This window comes from Filicampus tigris, chromosome 2, assembly GCF_054856515.1.
Source record: "Filicampus tigris isolate MCC_2025a chromosome 2, RoL_Ftig_1.0, whole genome shotgun sequence".
Classification (NCBI taxonomy): domain Eukaryota; kingdom Metazoa; phylum Chordata; class Actinopteri; order Syngnathiformes; family Syngnathidae; genus Filicampus; species Filicampus tigris.
In genome coordinates, this window is record NC_141218.1 from 31,243,235 (window position 1) to 31,264,733 (window position 21,499).

The 21,499-nt window shown below is 42.9% G+C and overlaps 1 protein-coding gene across 3 annotated transcripts in view; it reads right to left on the bottom strand.

The window, feature by feature from the left end:
* Nucleotides 1–2,574: 2,574 nt before the first annotated feature.
* Nucleotides 2,575–21,499, bottom strand: part of gpc4 (glypican 4) — a 45,574-nt gene continuing 26,649 nt past the window's right edge. For 2 of the 3 annotated variants that reach the window (XM_086023498.1, XM_086023499.1), the window contains exons 2-9: nucleotides 13,776–13,934; nucleotides 9,136–9,533; nucleotides 8,694–8,859; nucleotides 7,520–7,650; nucleotides 7,293–7,439; nucleotides 6,815–6,939; nucleotides 5,615–5,787; nucleotides 2,575–5,539 (exon numbers count right to left, since the gene is read on the bottom strand). In XM_086023498.1, the coding sequence (XP_085879624.1) occupies nucleotides 5,328–5,539; nucleotides 5,615–5,787; nucleotides 6,815–6,939; nucleotides 7,293–7,439; nucleotides 7,520–7,650; nucleotides 8,694–8,859; nucleotides 9,136–9,533; nucleotides 13,776–13,934 (1,511 nt within the window). In that variant the 3' untranslated portion in view covers nucleotides 2,575–5,327. Of the gene's footprint in view, nucleotides 5,788–6,814; nucleotides 6,940–7,292; nucleotides 7,440–7,519; nucleotides 7,651–8,693; nucleotides 8,860–9,135; nucleotides 9,534–13,775; nucleotides 13,935–21,499 lie in introns of all 3 variants that reach the window. The other variant, XM_086023497.1, reaches the window with a different exon arrangement.

Consider the following 21,499-nt stretch of genomic DNA (forward strand, 5'->3'; position numbering starts at 1 on the left):
ATTGTTAAATGTTTGTCTGTGATTCAAAGAGCAAACTGTTTTGTTTCGATAAGGGCGTATTAGGAAGGTTTTTGTAAGGCAAATGCATCATAGTACGAGAAGAGCCGTTAAAAAGCTATGGAAAAGCATGAAGCATGTCTTTGAAGCTACTCCTGCTGCTGCTGCTGCTATCTGTGAGGTCCTATGAACCTCTGAATGCAGGTTCCTCCAATGTCTTGCAGCTGTTTTTTGGCCAAAAACATTTGCAGTGAGTTTAGGAATTCATCAATACAGTACTCATTTTTCAATCATTTTTCTTTTTTTTTTTCTTTTTTGGTCCAGGAGCACCGCCAGGTGTGGCTGGCGGAGTCCCCCTTGACGTCAGCCTTTAGGAGGGCTCGCAGTAGTGGGGAGCTTTTTGGTTCAGCTGCGGCGGGGACACAGGAGAGAACGGTTCAGGTTTGCGAGACTAGGCAGCAGCTTTCTAGCCTTAATAGGAGCCGTTGCTGCACCTGGACGACTAGCTAATCCGCACACCGTCAAGGGCTCAGGTGGTCCGGGATACATCCACTCTGCTTTCACATGTGGCTTGGTTGGGCATCAGGGTCAATTTGTCTAAGTCTATTCCTATCTTCTCTCAGAGGATGAACTTTATTGGAATAACATTGGACACCACAACTATGACGGCACAACTGTCCTCTCACCGGGTGGATGATGTTCTTTGCCTCCTCCGGCTCTTTCAGAAGAACTGGCTGCTTGCATATGTCACTTTTTTGCAACTTTTGGGCAAGCTGACCCCCATGACAGCTGCGGTCCCGCTTCGTCTGCTGTCATTGTGCCCACTGTAGAGGTGGTTGAACGGCTTCCTTTTGGACGCCAAGTGGCACAGTCTCCAGAAGCTCAGGAGGTCACGTCATTCATTGCCTCATTGCTCTGGCACCATGGAGAGACTGGGATTTTCTGTTGAGAGGCGACCCACTGTGGCCGCCCGTGACGCAGTCACTGCAGATGCCAGCTTCACTGGCAGCACAGGATAGCTCAGGGAATGTAGTCTGTGCGGGACAGCACTGAATCACATCAATGTGCTGGAGCTGCGTGCAGGTCCCCTGGCTCTCATCTACTTTTGGTCAAAAGTAAATACCTGAAGGGGAGGCATGATGCTTGTGCGGTCGGACAACACTTCAACTATTTTTGACATCAACCGCCACGGCGGCAGACGGTCCGCCTAGTTGTACAGGCCTCCCAGCACCTTCTCAGGTGGGTTACCCCACGTCTGATGAGTCTGCAGGCCATACATCTGCCAGGCGATCTGAACCAGCTTGCTGACTCTCTCTCCTGTTGGAATCCTCCTCCAGGAGAGTGGCGCCTCCACCCGAATACAGTGCACATGATTTGGGATTATTTCAGCAGGGCGGAGGTTGATCATTTTGCCTCCGAAGAATTGACCCACTGTCCCCTTTGCTTTTCTCTGGAGAAAACCTCCAGCCCTCTCGGTCAGGATGCACCTGCAGCCGGCTTGACTTCGCTACGCTTTTCCTTCGCTCCGTCTGATTTGGCTGCCACTTCAGAGGGTTCTTCAGGAGAGTCTTTAGCTGTTACTGGTGTCCCCTTTCTGGCCAGCCCAAACATAGTTCCCCTGCCCTAAACTGTGATTCAGCGAACCATGGTGTCTCCCAAACTGGTAAGATCTGTTGTCCCAACAAGTAGGTCAAATGTGGCATCCCGACCCTCAACGCCTCTGCTTACGTGATTGGCCGCTGATAGGCCCGAACCCCTGCAGAGCAACTGCGCAGAACCGGTCAGGCAGACCATTCTTAATGCCAGGGCGTCGTCCACTCGGCTGCGTTATGCTAACAGATGGAAATTATTTGTGGCGTGATGTAGAGACCACAAGAAGGACTTTTTATTTAGTTCGATTCCCACTATTTTGGATTTCCTCTAGTGCCTCCTGGATAAGGGTTGGTCACCACCTATTCTGAAGGTGCATGTGGCAGCAATTTCAGTAAAGTGAGAAAAAAAATCATGTTGGCTCACCATCTTCCCCTGACTTCAACCCTGTTGAGAACATGTGGGGCATCTTTAGGGTGGATGATAGTATATCTCCTCCCCAAAAACCTGGAAGGCAATTCAATTAAAAAGTGGGGTTGTTGAAACATTTTATCTGATAAAGGGTGTGTGTGTGTACGTGTGCATGTGTGTTAGGGAAGGTGGTTGCAAATGACAGTCAATGACAGTTGAAAAGCTCTGATTGGTGTTGTCTTTTTACATGTGCCCCATGGCATCATGCTATGTGGTGTGGTGTGCAACAACTGTGCCCAATGGTAGCTTAAAGTCTTGTGTGGACTGATACAACAGCAAAGGACACAGTCACAAAATCCAAGGTACCGGTATGTGGTATTAAAAATGGAAGCTGACCACCAACTAAATATTTCTATCGTGAATGTTGACCACTTGTGCTTATTCATTGACCCTTTAATACTACTGCACAAGGGCTTATCTGTTGCCTACTTTCCATATTGTTGTTATGACGACATCTGTGAACTCCAAGCCGGGTGAAAAGTGCAAAGATGACAAAATGAAGATGTTCACAATCAGTTAAATATTGGCAGTCTTTATTTCAACAAGACTAAGAAATGTTTAATATACATTTTTTTTCTTACAATTCAACATCTATCTCATCTTGTTTTTCCATAACATTTAGGAGATACTCTGACATGTAAAAATCTGTTGTTATGTTACGGCCTCTTTTAGAGACATCTAAAACGGCTGCTCTTTATTTACACTTCTCTTATTCTTTTCAGTTGTTCACACACGCTCTCCTCGGAGATGATTGAGTCCATTCAGTTTCCTTGTAGGCTAAAGACAGATAAAAGACTACCAACACCTGTCCAACTCAACTTCGTCCCAAGACTGAAGTTGCTCTGTGGTTCAAAAACACAGCATCCTGCAGCGGGACCAACTCCTGGCAGCTGGAAAATGCTGCTGCGGCCCGCAAGCACAGACATTTACCATCATTTCCCAAAACACTTAATCTGAAAGTTCATTTTTTTGGAGGGGGATTCTTCACTCAACGCAACTCTTCTACAAGACATGAAAACTTGCATAAGCACTTGAAGAAATGTTAGTAAGAGACCAATTGAAATACAGTAATGCCTAATGCCGAATCCAATTGCTGAAGCTCAGGCACTTCAGGATTTTAAACTGATTGCATAGGGGGTCCTTCAAAGTGAGATTTGTAACAGTGATGTCCTCACTGATTCATTCTCAGTCTTCATGACTGGACTGCTCACTTATTTTGAAGACATTTTCATGTGAGCTTACAATCAAACTGTCAATTTCAACGCCAAACAAGAGGCAAAAAGGCGGTGTACAATATTTTCTGCCCGTCTTTACTGTGGCCAGATGTTTACGGTCCGTCATGCTACTTGGAAAAGCTACTTAAAAAAAAAAAATCTTAAAATTGCATATGTGAAACCCCAAAATGTAAATGAAGGACTTTGTGATGTTTAAGTGACAATGAATACTGTAAATTATGGATAGTCTTTGCCAGTTTGAGAGAATGACAATGACAATAAGATACACATAAGTTACTGTACAAAGGCTAGTAAAATCACCTCAATTGTTGAGATGGCATGGAAAAGAGAAAACCAAATAATTAAATGAATAGCAAGTCTTGTGTTGTGCTTTTTGGCAAACAACATATGACGCCCTAAAGGGAATTTCAGCACATGACAGACACAATTCGAGTAAATCTATATTAATTTTACCTTTAGAAGTCGCCAATTACTGTATGTATGATTGATCCCCCCAAAACAACAACAACATCATCAAAATCCATACCGGACATTGCATTAATTTTGGTTGCCATTGTGACAAAACTTCAACATCAACCATGAGTTGAAATGATGAGGCTCTGAGGGCAAGGATAGACTGATTACCGTAAATGGTTCACGAGGAGTCCAATTATACTGAAAAAGGCCATGTATGAGGTACAAATGTGCAACCATGGTGCACACGAGCCAGTTCAACCACCTAAAAGTAGTTTTCAAAACCCACTGTAGTACCTAATATACATCTTCATACCAAAAATAGCTATAATAAAAATACAGCACCTCTTCAACATAAAAACCCTGTATTAAAATAATCTTTCCTTTTGATCGAAGCACTCACTTTTGGTTCTCTTGTCTAGATGACTGTGTGAAACATTACTTTCATACATGTAAGACTGTACAAAGTCAAATCTTCAGTCGTGAACTGAGTTTACAGTACAAAAACGGGGGCCATTTGGGACTTGTCAGCTTTGCCGTCTTCAGGGGTATCACCGGTAGAGTCCAGCTCCTCGTCAGGCCTGATCTCTCAATTCACCGGGTCGGCAGCCACAGATAACATCTCTAACAGACAGTTTCAACTCCATAGTCACTAGATTGCACAGACACTGAGAGCATTTATGAGGTATGACCTTATTACTAAATTGATGAACAGAGAAACTTACAAGTGAGGCTACAATTATGCTCACAGCCGATATAGTGTAGTCTGTGCAGGTTTGGACTCAACGGGAGCCCTCAAAGCTCTTGTAAAGAATGATTCCATCCCCTTAGAAAGGCTGTAACTTCTCTCTTTGTATTTACTGTATGAAGTAATGCTGCAGCCCTGACAAGACATTCTATCTTTCCAAAGCAAACACAAAACAAAGAGCCGACACTGTTTCTCTAAGTGGAGAGAAACAAGTCAAGACTCTCCATTCCCCAGAATTTCATACTGGCTGTTGTAGGTACTGTACATGCATAAATGCACAGAGATTCACAGTTTGCACACGGAGTGATACATGACTGTCAGAGACGAACACTCATTATCACCGCTCTAATAGAACTACTACAATCTACTGTATGTTATTTGCAGATCTCTGTAGGATGGAAGGACACCAATGGTGAGGTATGTTCCATCATAGGTACCATGTGTTAGTTATGTATTGTAGATGGCATTATTGAAGAAGGCACACACTGAAGTATGACATTAAACGGTCTAAAAAAGACACTTATAGAATTTTCCTAATGCTGCAGGCACGACACGAGTGTAGCTCCAACAGAGCCACAAGGAATCAAGATTTTAGTTAGTGGAAAAGCTGGCTTTCTTGGGATGAGAATCGGATTGTTGTACACTGTTGTCCTCGAAACATGCAAACAAATAATTAAAAGTGAAATTATTGTAATATTAAGAAGAGTTCTCCCCACCCCTCCAATGGTGGACTGTCTGAGGTCCTGAAGCAGTCTTGTTAAAGTCTTTCTGACAGTTTTCCCCTTCACTCCATCGTTCTCAGTCATTCTCTTCGTCTCCCAGCCCAAATACTTTTATCTCAAGTGGGCAGCAAGCAGGGCCAGCCCGCAGAGCACCAGTGCCACGCTTCCCTGCAGGGCTACACCAGCTGATGTGTCACTGTGCACTAGATTAACCCGAGGATCCACCGGGATGGGAGGGGTGGAGAAGTAGATGTCCCGATCCATGTCACAGGATGGAGAATCGCAGCCGCTGCCACTCTCCTCCCCTCCGCTGGCTTCCTCGTCTGAGTATACAGAGACGCAGAAAGTGATGTATTGGTACATATCGTCAGAAGCAATTGAAAGATTAGTATTCTCACCGTTATCGATTGAGATATCATTGCCACTGTACGCAGCTTTCAGCCAACTTGTCATTTCCTTCAGGACTGCAATCTGACTTCGAATCACAATGTCTGGCTTGGTAATGTCCACGTCCACGTCAGGGTTGGATACCTGATTGGCCAGCCCATTGCCAATGACAACTGCCTCATACCTATGTGACACAATCAGCAATATTAGCTGGTTTAGTACAAGTAGATGTATTGATAAGATAAGATAAGAATGCCTTTATTGATCCCACAGTGGGGAAATTTTCATTGTTACAGCAGCAAAAATATAGGTCACACAGGGACGGCGGCATAATGTAGCCATTAATGTATAACATTGACGGCAAACATTCGGGATCAAACCTATGTAAATATAAGCAGTAACATGTGTATATACACATGTATATACACACCAACATACATCTACATAAAAAGTATGAGGAACACTCATTTTGGCCTGTACATAGTACAGAGGAAAAATACTCTAAGTAAGTGACAGTGCTGCAGTGCTGTAGTGAAATGTAAGGAACAGCATTGGATAAAAATAAAACTAGACTAACAGTAGTGGGGAATGTTGAGTATTGCACGGTATTACAGTAGTGGGGAATATTGGGTATTGCACAATATGAGCTCAGGTGCAGGACTGCACAATTGCACTAATGTCCGCCAGTTTGTATTGCTGGGTTTCTGTGCAGTGGAGAGAAACCCAAATTGCAGGGCGAGGGCATTGGTTCCCATTCCCACCCAGAACTGTTTTGCTTTGCCCCTCCCACATGCTTTAGATATATTTATAAACAAAATCCTAATAGAACACACTTTTTAAACACACTGCAAATGCATTTGAACACAAAATGACAATTGCAAGTAAAAAGGTTCAAGTAATGTCTGGGAGCATGCATGTGCCTTTAAGAGGTGTGGCCTGGCGTGTAATAGGGATATCACAATATATATCTCGATAATAGCAGCAAATCTGTTTAAAAGCCCAAGTTGTTTTCCATTTGTGCAGTTCCAGCACCCTCTGGTGGTTAGTTTCATTTGCTGCCACCTAAGTGCATGGCTGGCCAAGCCTATTTCTTTGTGAATGCTGTTATTATGTACAAAAACAGAATATTGTGATTTTTTTTTTTTAATGTGAGCTATTTTTTTTTTTTTTTTTTTTTTACAAGAACATCATGTCTATATGAAATAATTTACCTGCTTTGTGCTGTTCCATTCCAGCAGTCATCACCAGGTGCAATTCTCTCACCAGCACAAACAGTGTCTGGCAATGTGGACCAGAACTTCTTGGCGTGTTTCAACTTCTTCTTTACATCATTCGTCTGTTGTAGAAAACACAACTCAAGTACTGCCTCACAAAAAGACACACAGTGCTCTATAGCAGTATGCCGTGGCACAGTAGTGTGGCGTGAGTGATCATCAGGTGTGCCGCGTGAAATCATCCAATGTCAGATATTTTGAGAAAGAAAATATACTTCTAATAAAAAAAAAACGGTTTGTGAATGTATATATGCCAACCACGTATAGTAATTAGATGACAGAAGGTACGTAATGACCGCGTATAGCCACTTTTTGCTAAGTGGTGTGCCGCGAGATGTTTTCCGATGTGAAATATGTGCCTTGGCTCACTAGAGAATGAGAAACACTGCTCTAGAGCTATCATCTCAGACCTTACCAGTCTGTCTAAGCTTGTTCCAGCAGCGGTTGTTGGTCTCGCGTCAGGGCTGTATGGGCGGAAGCGACCAGAGAAGACTGTGTCCTTGGCAGAACGTTTGGAGCGGAACGCCATGCTCGGTTTAGGCTGGCCACATCCATGGAATACCTGCCCGCCAAGGAAAAAGGTTAACTGCTATTGAGTCAGTGTACTTCCTGCATCTGTCAAAGAGATGGAAAAATACAGACTTTTTGTGAAACTTGCATGCTGTTCTCTTGCATATTCATGATGGCGTCGGAAAGCTTCACGTCAATGGGATCCACGACAGACTCGAAATTGAAAGGACCCTCCAGCCTCTCAACCAGACCAAGCATGGCATCTAAAAACAATTGGACAAACTACCAAGTTAGAAATCATTCATGGAGAAGGTACCTTTAACCATCTCAAACTTTGGTGTTGCAAATCATTTCCACTAGGGGGAAGCAAAGTCAAAGTCTGCAGCATAGTGCTGTGGCAGTGAATTCCAGGTGGCTCCCCACACAACAGTGTTAGCAGATTAATAGTCAAATCTGGTGCAGTGAACACAAAATCTTGAACTTGTTTTGACATAACTCCAGACTACAGCTGGTACATTTTAAACACAAGCCACTAAGCTGTGCTATGAAATTATTTTGCTGCAATCATATTTCAATAATCACCTGTGTCAGAATAGCAACAGAATTTCAAACTTTTTATTATCCCATCGATAAATGATATTAATGAAACTGATACGGCTTTGTGTCTACCAAGAAAGTTGACTATGGTGTTTCCAAAGTGAGTTAAAGCAGTGTTTCCCGAACTTTACTGGGCCAAGGCACATATCTTAGATGAGCAAAATTCTCATAGCACAACACCAAATAACTACAGTGGAACCTTGGGAATGACCCGTTTCACAAACAACTGGGGTTATACTCAAAATCGTCATAAAAATAGCCTTTTTTTCCGTACTATTTTCAATTTGTAACAGTTTTGGTATGGGCGAACGAAAGAACGTCTGTTGTGCTTCTACTTGCGCTGCATCAATTGACTGAACAAAACGCATCACTACAATCATATACAGAAAATATATGCTATAGAACATTTTCATGTAAAGACAATGTTTGGGTTGACTTCCCCTTTGAATGAAACGGAATCATTTCCCATGAGACACCTGATCATCGCTCGCGGCAGACTGGTTGGGAATCACTGAGTTAAATACATACAGCCCAGAAACTTTAACCAAATATCTTTGACCCACTTATGTTATCATGGCAATACAGGTAGAGAGTAATTTGGAATTTGGTCAACTCTGAAAACCAAGAGCGGTGTAATAAAATGACAGAGGCAAGGAGATTCCACACAAGACTAGAGGGACTTCTGGAGTGTGTTGATAATGTGACTAACCCAGAAAGTTGTTCCACTCTGTGTCCAGGTCTGCCTGGTTGGCCAAACAGCCCCGCATCACATTCAGACAATAATTCTGGCAGGGCTTCAGCGCCACTTGGCCCGAGCAGTAGGGACAGTACAACATTTTCATGGCCGCTCGCACACAGCTGGGAGAGGCGCTGACCTGCAGGGCAGTTGGAAGACAAACATTGACTCAATAATATATGTGCACACTGACTCTTTAGTTTACAAGCCATTATTTCACAAAACAGTATAATCTAATCATCAATTAATCACCCTGTACAGTGGAAAAACATGTCACACTAGCGAAAGCAAAGTGGTTTATGTTATCGGGCTGTAATGGAATCGTAGCCAAGAATGATATGTTCAGGAAAAACACAGCGCCGCATTCCTTGCCAAAGGTTTATCGCTGGCAAAAGCGCAACTCTTCTACTCTCACCGTTGAGACTTTGTTGACCACCTCCGGCATGAGTTTGAGGCCCCGCACAAACGTACGCGTGGCAACAAAAGCACGCGTCAGCTGGATGCGCAGCTTGCGAGGCACGTCCCCAAAGGGCTGCAGCTGCTCCGTGTGGTGGCTGACGCACTCCATGTAGGCGTCACTGAATTCGTATTGCACGTTGACCAGCCGGAACATCCTCTCCAGGAGGTCGGCCCAAAAGTCCGACAGCATGGACTCCAGGTTTACAGCCGCGCTGCCGGACACGTAGTAGCGCGTCAGGGCCTGGAAGAAGTTCTTGAACAGCTCGGCATTCTGCACGTACATCATCCCGTAGGTTCGTACAAACATGCTGTGCAGTGATTCCTCTGCATTTTTCAAAAGTTCCCGGAAGAACTCTGTAGGGGGGCGAAAGACAAGGAGAGATTTGTGTCATTACTAAACAAACAACCTTCCATTCGGGTCATTTGGACCTATGACCGTTGCGCAGTATTTATTGATTGCATCGTTAAGCAAGTGAGAAAAAATACAGTGCACCATTTGGTTGTATTCAGCAGAGGTGCTGTTGATTCAGAATGTTCTTTATTTGACTAATACTCTGTTTTGGATTACTCTTATTATTAGTAGTAGTAGTAGTACACTTGATGACCTTTGTACTTAGCTTTTTACCTTTACTCTGCCTCTAATGTTTCTTTACCAATGACGTTTCCTGACAGTTGTATCATCTTTGTGTGTTTTGTTTCCATTTACTGTGCATGCTTTTAATGTAGAAAGCACAACATTGTGACAATTCTTGCATAAAGGGTGCTACACAAGTAAAGCTTGATTGAATGTGTGATTGGTGTTAAGCCTAAGCATCTAGTGAGTAAAAAAAAAAAAATGGATGAATGCTGATGTATAATAGAATTTTTTTTGGCCAAATCAGATCCCACACAATCACAGAAGTTTCTAAAACGGTCAAAGAAAAACAAATGTAAACGAATGCTGTCGAAATAGTCCACTTTCCTGGAGTCCTAAGCCAAAGGATCAAGACTTGAAGAATACAGGCTGTTGGAAAATGTCTGCAGAAGGGCCATTCAGCAGTGACATCTCCTTACATCAAACTGACCATCATCAATGGCAGTTTTTCTGTTGTCACATTCCATTGGCTTTCATTTCTCCTGGCTTCTCTTGGACAGTCCTTCAGAGGCATTTTTCAATAGGATTACTGCATAATGAGAACTGTTTCCCCTCCTACATATAGACCTGTATGCCTTTACCCATCCCAACATCTCCCTCCCTATACTGCTTTCACTTCATCAGTTCCTTCAGCGATCTCTCTTCAGTAGACAGGGAACAATGACCTACTTCATCCTGAGGAATGTCCATCACCCCCCTCCTCCACCTACCCTCAATAATCCAGTCCCCCTTACCCCCGACTCTCTTAATCTGAACAAAATGAGAATTCCACAGAGTCACTGAAAAATGCGTCGCCTTCAGTCGTGCATGCAGGCAAGCGGACGCTCGCGGCCCCCTTTCACTCGTCTCCTTTCTCCCCCTCGCTGCCGCGTGCACACAAAACTTCTGTCCCACTGCAGTTTCTCTGGGTGCCCTATACTTGCCTTTGAAATGTAAAGTTCCCATGCTCTCACAGAGGGAGACACTAAACGTTCCTTGCCACACACACACACACGCGCGCACACCCACTCACCCCCACGCACACACACAAGGTCCCCTCGTAATGCTGTCACTTCCACTCCAGACTGACACACTAAAAAGAAAAAATGGGGAAGGGGAGGAGTGGAGGGCAGCATGGGGTGGGTTAAGTTGAGGGCTTTTTTAACTCCAAATCCCCACTGTGTTTCCAAGGATACCGGAAACATTGCAGCCCCCAAATCACATGCACAGGCACTCACAGCAGATGACAAGAAACCAAGTTGTACCCTTCACTGACTGAGATTAAAACAAAAGGTTCACCCCCAACCATGGAATTATACAATACCAACAAGTTTAAAGTCAGTAAAAAGAGTAAAGCAAGGTTCTATACAGTGGCCCTGGGACACTGTGTCAGAAGTTCCCTGACGCTGACCCGACTGGGCCAGCAAAAAAAAAAAAACCCAGTAAATACTTATGCATTTAAACTCATTGATTTTTTTACTACACTGTTCACATAGTTTTGGGAGAGTCAGGGTATACCCTTCCATAAGGAACTACTTTTTTTTTAAGGTCAGAAAATGTCAAATGTTAAAAATTCAGTTCGGTTTTCTACTGCAAAAAGCAAATATAAAGTATCTTCAGAGAAATAACACTTTCTTAAAGGCTTGAATGACACAGTACAAAGATGCTAAATATGAAATAATCAATGAAAGGTATATCTTACATATTATATCATGAACCTCCACGGCCACTGCCGCTTCTGGCAAGGCCACCCACCACAACATGGGTCAGAGTGGCCCAACAACCAAAAAGCTTAATGTAGGACCCTGTTGATGGACATGGAGAGGAGGACAATGGGAGGAAAGGAGGAAGAGGGGCTATCCAAGCCAAGAGTATGAGCAACATTTTACACAGGCATCTTGCAATGTTGATGAGATGACATGTTGCGAAGGGAACTCTTACACACAACATGGTTACGTGTAGTCCTTCCTCCAGCCATTCCGTCATCTATCTACACATGCATAGGAGCCCTAAATTAGAAACAATGATCTTAATGCGTTACAGGAACAGAGCATTTTAGCAACTCCCACTCCACTTCCTCCTCCTTGCACCCCCACCTGTGTTCCTTTAAACGCTGCTCCTCCCAATCCCAACCCAAGAAGTAATTGCACCCCTATTTGTGCCAATTAGTCCTTGCTCCTCACTCTTTTCTCATGGGATGTGATTCCGTCACTCCTGCTGCTGGATGTCTGGCGATGGGTGTCTCTTGTTAGAAGCCTTAATCCACGTTCTTAAATTCCACACATAAGCCTTCTCCACTGAACAGGGTCGGAGTAATAAGGCCGACAGACAGGCTGAGATCATGACAAAGTGGGGAGAACTATTTCGGTCTCCTAATTGGCCATGACTTCTAGCTCCAGGCACAGGGTGAGAGCGTGTCTAATCACATACACCCACTTCCGGAGGTTTGCTAGTGTGTACATGTGTGTAGTCATGTCTGTTTTCACGGACATTTCGAGCTACGTTTATGCACAGAGATTCATAGCGCCGTTCATGTCATCTTCATGAACAGTTAATACAAGGATAGGCACTTTGTGTCAGCTCCAGGGTGCCTTGGAGTATAAGGAGTACATAATAGGACAGCGATGAGAACATGTCATGAGCGGTGAGAGGTGTCAAATGGTGCAAGTGGAAGAAAGCGCAGCAGGTCTTTGTAAAGAGATTCCACATCTAACAGTTTGAACAGAGCCGCGAGCTTCCTGCAGTCATGGGGGTGCACCAAAGGTAAACGAAAAGTAGGTTATAATTTCACTGCCGGCTCTGGGCTGACACCTCCCAGACAAACTTCATGACTTTTAAAATAGTCTGTATGACTTGCGGTATTTAGTCATATTTAAAGCATGTGAGATTTAAGCGGTTAATTCTTTACTCTTGCAACACATTTGCGCAACCATTTTTGGAGGTACTTGGGTGGATCTGTATGTTTGAGTTCAACTAATATCATAAATTGAAGTCAATTAAAAAAAAATTGCTACAGCAGGAAATAAAGAATTGCGCAATATGTATAATCTTTTGATGCTTTAAAACTATTTGAGAGGATCCCTTGACAAGACAGCAACTTGGACCTGAGTGAGTACAAAAAGAAGCACACACATGGTCAGGGAAGACTAGGAAAAAGAAATGGATGGTGGAAAAGAAAGATTTGAGTAGAACAAGAGGGAATGTCAGGAGAGGCACAAGGTGGGGACAAAGGGCAGCAAAAAGGAGAAAGCGAGGGGCGGGACGAAGTGAGCTGCCACGGCATTCCGACACGTCACATTCCAGTTCACATCTGGCTGCAATACACACGCACCCTGTTGCTGACAATCCTTCGCTCTCTTTCGCAGACACACAAGATGTCAAGGTCTGCGACCCACGGACGCACAGACGTGCACATACGACATGCATAACACGCATACATAAACTAACCCGACACCTCAACATGACTGTTGCATCATCCTTTCCATACTCTTGCTAACACGCCTTAATCTTAAAACAAGAACTACATCTATAGTGTCTGAACAACAGCGGTGCCTATGGAGGGCGCCTGAACAGTCGAACGTTGTGCCACTTCCCCAGTGTTGCATGTTCCCAAGTGCTTCCGCCCTCCACAAGCGTAATCTGATCCAACTATTTACAGGAATACACACGTGCACACAGAGGAAAAGGAAGCACAAATCTGAAGATGTGTGTGGTCCGTCTGGGAGCGTGTGCGTCTCCCTAGGGAAGGAAGGCCGGTCGAGGCGGCCGCTGAGGGGCGGCACTGAGACGTTGCGAGACAGGTGGACGGGCCCGTGGACACAGACCAACTGTCTCCGCTCAGGGCAACGCTATGGCAGATGGGAGCGCCCGTCAAAAAAGCATGCGGCATGCACGCTACTGCTGGTAGTAGAGGAACACTTTGCGGCAAATGTACTGTAGCGTGAAAGGTCGCTGGTGGTGTTTGCGTATGAGTGCTCGCTTACGGTCAAAGTGCTCATGCCTCTGTCTAAAGGTCGACTGTAGATTGGTGCTAAGCCTGGAGACAGGGGCTTTGATATCGTAGTGACTCTGCTGGCTCAGCTTTTCCTCCATCTCCACAGTGCAGCAGGAGAAACCCTGCGGACAGACTTTCAGTGACGCTCCTGGAAGAGAGAGAGAAAAAGCAATCGTAAAAATACTGTAAGATCATGTGTCACAGCACATGGGGAAACTTGCAGACAAAAAAGCAGAGCTCATAGTATGAGACCATCTTCTCACACATGCATTCAGGTCGCACACCAAAACTAACATTTGGGGCAAAGGGAAGTTTAAAAAAAATAAGTCACAGCGACAGTGTCAAATAGCATAAAAGAGGAATCACATAGGAGGAATGATACTGGAGCAACAGATTAACAATTTCCCCTCGCATGGTCTATCGGCCTTGAATATAAGGAAATGATAGTCTCCCTCGCTACTGTGTATCAATTTAGCCTTTAGTACCTAACTACTTGCTTTCCCAACCTCTAGTGGTTGCATGATGAATGTGATGAAAGTCGAGTGGACTAGTCGCCGATGATGTCATTGCTATTTTTCCACATATTTTAAAACGCAAGTGCATCGCCGTTGGCGATTTTATTTCCAGACAGAAGAAAAAAAATCCTTTTGCTCAGTGTGCATGCCACTCTGACACCAAAGTAAGGTTTGCACAACTTCGGGAACCCTGCCCTTGCTCTTGGCCCGCCACAGCAGTTGCTTCTGCATGATGGGAATTTGCGGTATTTGCATATAATAACAGACCTCTTCATTTGCGGTGGAATCATTCCTCACTCTACTTCCCCTTTGATAGTGGTGCCTGAGAAGTTGTTCAAAATCCTGCTTGGGCCAGGCGTTCGTCCCCTTTACTGGTGTAGCGTCTGAGGGGTAAGGCAGGCATCTAAAGTCACTTGTCGGGCAAAAACTCACAAACTCAAACCCTTTTAGCGCACACGTACTGAGTACGTTAACTCAACGCCGGTCACGTGAACAGTGTAACAGATGCTGTTTTATTACATCATCCTTGTGCCTCACTCTACAGGCATGAGTCGCATGACTAATGAATTTATGCTCGATCTAACTATTGCACTGGTTCTCTCAAACATACCAAAGCTGTGGATACAGAAATAGAAGACAAGTGAAATCAGTTACGGTGACTGACTAATTTCATTCAGCCGCACACGTTTGTTCCGACAAACACGCTGCCTTTTCAAGCCAAAAACACAAGAACAGCGATCCGTCAGCATGACATTCCAAATATAGGATACCTCACTGAAGGATACCTACTGCATGTTGTTTTTCTTAAATTTTAAATCAAAATAAGATAATTTATGTAGTACACTACAAATCGTAGTCATCATCATTGTATTGCACAGCCAATTTATGATAAGCGGCTTCACTCAAGTACCTCCACTGATACAGTAAGTACACAGACTTTAAAAAAAGTTACAGTGAGTACTAGTAATATACATTATACTGTATACAGTAACTTAATGTAGGCCTGGACGACTAATCGAAATGAAATTGTGATTTCAATTTTGGCTTCTCTTGATCTTTAAAAAGTGATAATCGGAGAAAAATGATCAATGTGCAGAACAGCACAATTACAAGTTCCCGACATTGGGAAAGTACCCTGAATGCACAATGTTGCTAAGTTTTGAAATCAATGAAGAGTTGTGATTATCATTTTTTCCATAATTGTCCAGCCCTACTTTAAAGACTGTAGAGTACAGAGACTACAGAAATTAACTTTGACCCTTGCTGGAGTTGCCAGTCACCGAAATGTAACATCTATCATCATCACATCAAAGAAAGCTTATAGATATAGGTACATCAACTAAATGTGAATCTTATCTTGTCCTGGCACCCCCCTGTTATTAGTGACTATGTTTATATGCAGTCAATAACTCTTCAAAACCCAAAGATTAGCAATACAGTAATCAGGTTTTAAATGCCCATGTAAACACCAGCAAAAACCTGGATATGCTCATATTTGGGATTTTAAAAACCTGCGGGGTTACTCCTTTTCTAACGGGAAGCGGGATACCTCCATTGAACATTAGTTTGTGTTCTGCGCATGCTCTATCCGCAAGGATAGGTCTTATGACTATAGGCAGTACATTTGGCACACAACCCTGTCAGGTTATTGTGGAGGAGGACCCAAACGCAGGAGGCAAAAAATTAAGTGCAAGATCAAGTATTTCATTTAAAGAAAACAAAAGGGCAAACAAGGTACTGTGATATGACAAAAACAGTAAGGACCAAAACAAACTCAAACACTAAGACCGGACTAGACTGGACTTGACTTTGACAAGTGGCAAGACAAACCGAAACGAACCAACAAGGACTGAAAGAATGCAGAGAACTAAATACAGAGAAGTTGACGATACGAGGAACACCTGGACAAGACACAGAGGGTCGGAGGGAGCTGATTGGTTAGCACACAGGTGGACACAATAATCATGACGAGACAGACACAGAGCAAAACATGAAACAAAAAAAACAAAAAAAAAAACAAAAAACAGACCAAACACGATACAAACCACCGGAAATACGCAAGCAGAGATAAACAAACATGGCGAAACTCAGACAGCACAGAGACACATTTTTGTAGAGAAGAGGAAACAGACTACTTTACTAGTGTAGTGGGTGACATTACAGTATGTCTTTTATTGATGGTAGAAAGTAAGAAGCGGAAATGACATCTACTGTATTTGCACCATGACTTTGTCCAGGTGTCACGGTTTTGATTGGGATAGTCCAGTTATTCACAATTACCCTGTATACGGGAGTAACTGTCTGCTCATATATGTAAACAGATTATTCTGAATGTTTCAGAAACCAGAATTTTTACCTTAGCCTGAACGTAAACGTAGTCACTGACAGTTCATTGCTACATTATTCTCCCTCTTTCTCACTGACTTTGTAATTCTGTTGCACAATTGTCATTGTCAATTAATCCAAACTATTGGGGAGCTTGCTCCAATCAACCATTTTGTAAAAGTTACTATTTTTCACACATTATTAACTGTCAATCTTGTAAAAGGAACATTTTGACATTAATTTAAAAGAAGAATGAATGTAACGCTGCAGCAGCGATAACATGTAAAAAAAAAAAAAAAAAAAGAACAAGGGGATCCTTTCAGGCCATGTATGGTGGTGTGTTTAATTTTCCCCAAGTGGAGGTGCCTGCAAAGAATTTTTGCTCCTTGCACAGGGAAGAGCTTTAACCTTGGCTTTAATAGTTTAATTTAACTTTGCAACGCCAAGTACTGCTGTGCAATATGGACAAAATTTCACATAATGATATACTGTAGGTACTAGGTAATGTTATATCCCAATCATGGTATATATCCTCATGAAGTATTTTTCCTTAAAAATGCATAAAATGAATGACAATTCCCTCTCATCTTTTTTTCAATTTATCTATCAAACACATTTTATACTGCATACACAATATAATGAATAAAATTAGGGACAGATTCAGCCAATTATAGCCCTTCTAACATGAGCAAAAATCAACAGCAAAACTGGCTGATGTTTTTCTCTTTATGTACGCTATTTACAATGCAGATTTTTTCGGGGGGGGGACTGATTCTGAATCTGCCCTCGTTTTTTCTCTAGCATCAGTTGGATTTTTTTTCTGAAACATTATCGCTATAAATTACAAGGCATGGTAAAATCTGTACTGTACAAATTTATGGTTTATCATTTTTCAATGTCATGTTTTGTGTATTGCACATATTAAATCTCAAAAACCTGATGAGGTAGAAAAAAAAGTAAAGACATTTTTTAAAATATGTGTCAAAAATATATTTGGTGACATATAAAGCTCTCTCTGATTAAAAATTGCCATGGACCAGTGTTTTCAATGCACATGCATTGCCTTTGATAGGAACGTTGCCGCCACCAGTGTCACTGAGTTTGAGGTACTACTTATCACGGCAGTTGCACAAACTGTGCTTCTGTAACAAGACAATAGCTTGCTAATCACTGACTATGTTTAGATATAGTCAATATTCGGGTTCAGGTCAAAATTTCAGTTTGTGAAACATTCGGGATTACCCGTTTTACATGCGTGAATGGATAGTTACTTCCGTATACATTGTAGCTGTAATCAATTGGAAAATCCCGATCAAAATAACCGATGTACAGATAACCTTATGACGCAAATAGACGTCATTTCCGCTTCTTACCTTCTACCGTCAATAAAACAACGGCAGGCAAAGCAACGGTATGAACGAGAAGTTATATAATACTGAAGATGTGTTTATATGACAATATGATGTACAGTATATTATATCACACAGCTCTAACAATAAGTCGTAAATCAAAGTTATTTGTCCATCTACTGGATTATCATTTAGAAAAGTGAAATTGCAATAAAAAAAATGATAATAAGGATATACAGTAGTATATAAAACGAACACGCATTGTACTGTAACAGATGGTGGTTCAAACAGAAAACAAATACAATCTGGTTTTTAAAACGATATGCCCAATAGTGACTTGCAGTCATCGTTGTTTAAAAGGCATCCAAAGGAGGGATGCACCCTGGCGCCATCAACTGGACCCCTCTGTCTGGGATCAAGTCCATATAATCCTCTAGTGACTTCTCTCACAGTCCTTTCCCCAAACTCATCTCTCTCTCCAACCCTCGCCCACCCCAGCACGCCCCCGTTCATGTCCACGTGCACGCTCACATGTACGCACGCTGGCAGCCCCAACTTAAACATATTCACACATCACATCACTGCTCAACACATGGTTCTTTGTACAGGCATGATTGGAGGCACTGGGAGCACAGGGTATACTCACACACACACACACACACATATACACACTGAACTTTTAGGTCTAACAGACATCCAACTCACCGCCCACCCTCCAGCAGGGGCCACACCGCACAGCACTCATAAGGGCTATATCCACATGGAAAATAGCCCTAGTTACCAAAGTACACAAATAAAAGTGAGATGGTCGATATTTCACAGGAATGTCCGTACAAATGTTGTATTGTTAGCTCAAAGACTCGAGTCTCCAAAAAAGTCAAGGTTCTTAGCTCATGCATACTTTGGATGTCAATTTCTTGACTTCCGGCTAATGCACAAAAAACAAACTTGAGGCACAAGACACCGAGTGCCAGTGGAAGTCGACATCATGCTGTCAGCGTTACTTATTTACAGCAACCTTTTCCAATCATTTTCCTTCAGTCGCCAACATGAATAGTCTTTGTTTTGGGTGAACTGAATCATCCTTTTAGGGGCCTCTCGAGACAACAGCTTCCCAAGTACTCAAAGATGTAACAAGACACAGAGAGAAAACTTTGCTGGGGTGTCAATCCGAAGAGGAAAATAGCCATTTATGGCGGTCAAAACAAGGGAACAGCACCTTGTAAACAAACGTGACTGTGTGCCGTGGCATTCATCAGCACTCCACTACTTCTCTGGTTTTCCTTTGTGGGCAGACCACCATCCCCTTTAAATGGCTCATAAAATAAGACACTTCCCTTTGACATTGTCCTGCCTCTCAAATGCTTCTCTCAGAAGAAGGATGGCGGGGGAGGTGAAAACGCCTCACAGACAAAAAACAGATTAGACACCTTGCCGCCCTCTCTGCCTGCCATCATGTGCCCCTGAACCAGGCAGACATCAGGGAGCAGCCCCCACCCACCCCCTGCACGCCCTCCGCCTCAACCACCACCACCCTGCAGGCTTAACCAGCGAGGTCAAGGGTTAACAGCCACTCCTCTGAGAGAGGTCCTGTCCTCTGACCACCCCCTTGTCCATCACCCGGCACATCCACCACACACAGTAACCTACCGCCCAAACCTCAGTCATCCATCCAATAATAACGTCACTAACACACTTCCCCCCTAGACATGCTGGCAATTAAGAGTCGTAAAAGTCACAAATACAAGCAAAAACTATAAAAAGAAAGGCCTATTGGCCAATTCACTCCATTTGAAGTCATGAAAGCCCCGTCTGGATTTTTTCTGTACCATCCTGAACTCAAGACATTGCTAAAAACTATTAGCAGCGCTGTAAAGGAAACTGGGATACGTTCACATTGCACGACTGTTTGTTTGCTTCGATCGCTAATTGGAACCCGGCGGTCCTCAGAGCTTCCACACAGTCAACAACATTTGTACATAATAAACTGAAATTGGCCATAAATCTTGTACATACTGATTCAAATCACAAGGAATGTTTGCAATGTAAAACCGTGGAGACATTCTATGCCGTAATTTGATTTCAAAACAATCTGACAACAAAATGACTGGTATGTGTCGTAGCACCAAATATACTGGGTAAAGTAACTGAAATGAATCGTGAACACAAAGGCTGACTATTAATTAACATAGCATGTTTCTTGCCGCTGACTCTGTATTCAGCGTTGTTCCTAAGACTGTAAATTTGCATGCCCTACTGACAAAACAACCCCCTCTTGCCTCCACATCACTGCTTGAGGTGTAATCATACCTATATTGTTCAGTGACTTTCTGTTCTGTAAAACATCTTGTCATGCACTGCTGTCCCATGAGCCAAACCTGTTTTTGTTTTTTGGATTGATTGATCATATAAACACAACAAATAGAAAAACTCAAAGAAAGGAAAAGATCATCGATAGTTTGGTACAGTTTACATGTTCAAAGGGAGAAGAAAGAAAGGAGTAGTCAAGTCAAATTTATTTATATAGCCCTTAATCACAGAAAAGTCTCAAAGTTGACAAATATTAGCGACATCTCCTGAGCTTAACCTCAGGAGGGCCAGAAAAAGCTCCCAAAAGGTTGAAAAACATATCTAGTCCTACCGCTTGTTCCCTATAAATTATTACTCATACCATGTTAATACACGAGGACAGTGACCAGTGTGCTGGGGCACATTAGTGTATCGTGAGAGCTCTTAAGATGTACCGTCAGAAATGATCAAATTTCATTTCATTGTATGGGTGTAACGGTAAATGTGGGTGTATTAATACGTTTCGATATGGCATGTTCGGTTCGGTCCACTTGGGTTCGGTTCGGTCCAGTTATCAGCGCGAGATTACGCACGGGCGCTATTGACTGTTGCATGCGGGAGAGGAGGGCGGCGGCACTAAAGGGGAGCAAACGAATACACAAACAAGCCAGAGCTTGAAGGTTCCCCCGTACACTGCGGTCTCCTGTTTGGGAACATTTTTTTCTAAAGAATACACTGTTTACTTGTCATCTTTTCAAAATAAACATATTAAAAAAATCTTTTTTTTTTTTTTAACAGACCTCTTCAAAATATACCGAACCGAAGTTTCCAACAAAACCGAACCGAACCAAAATGTGATTTAGCGTACCGTTACACCCCTAATGCATATACAATATATGCATACGGCACTCATATGCCAATATGTCATTTCGCCCTTCTACCCCTGAGAGACATTTTATACAGTACATACGTACAATTTCACTACACTAGAGCAAACATCCAGAAGTTCCGGCATTTCTGCAATTTCTCATGTTCATACCTGATTTATATATTTCTCTACTCCAGTACTACATTTTAAACCTTTTTTTGAACACAGTGAAGGAGTCACAATTACACCTTTTCAATTCTGTTCCATAATTGTTCTATAAATGAACACCTTTGACAAAGGTGTTATGGCTTAATTCACAAGTGTGCAATTTGAACCGTTTGTGAGATGCCTCACTTAGGCAGAGTTT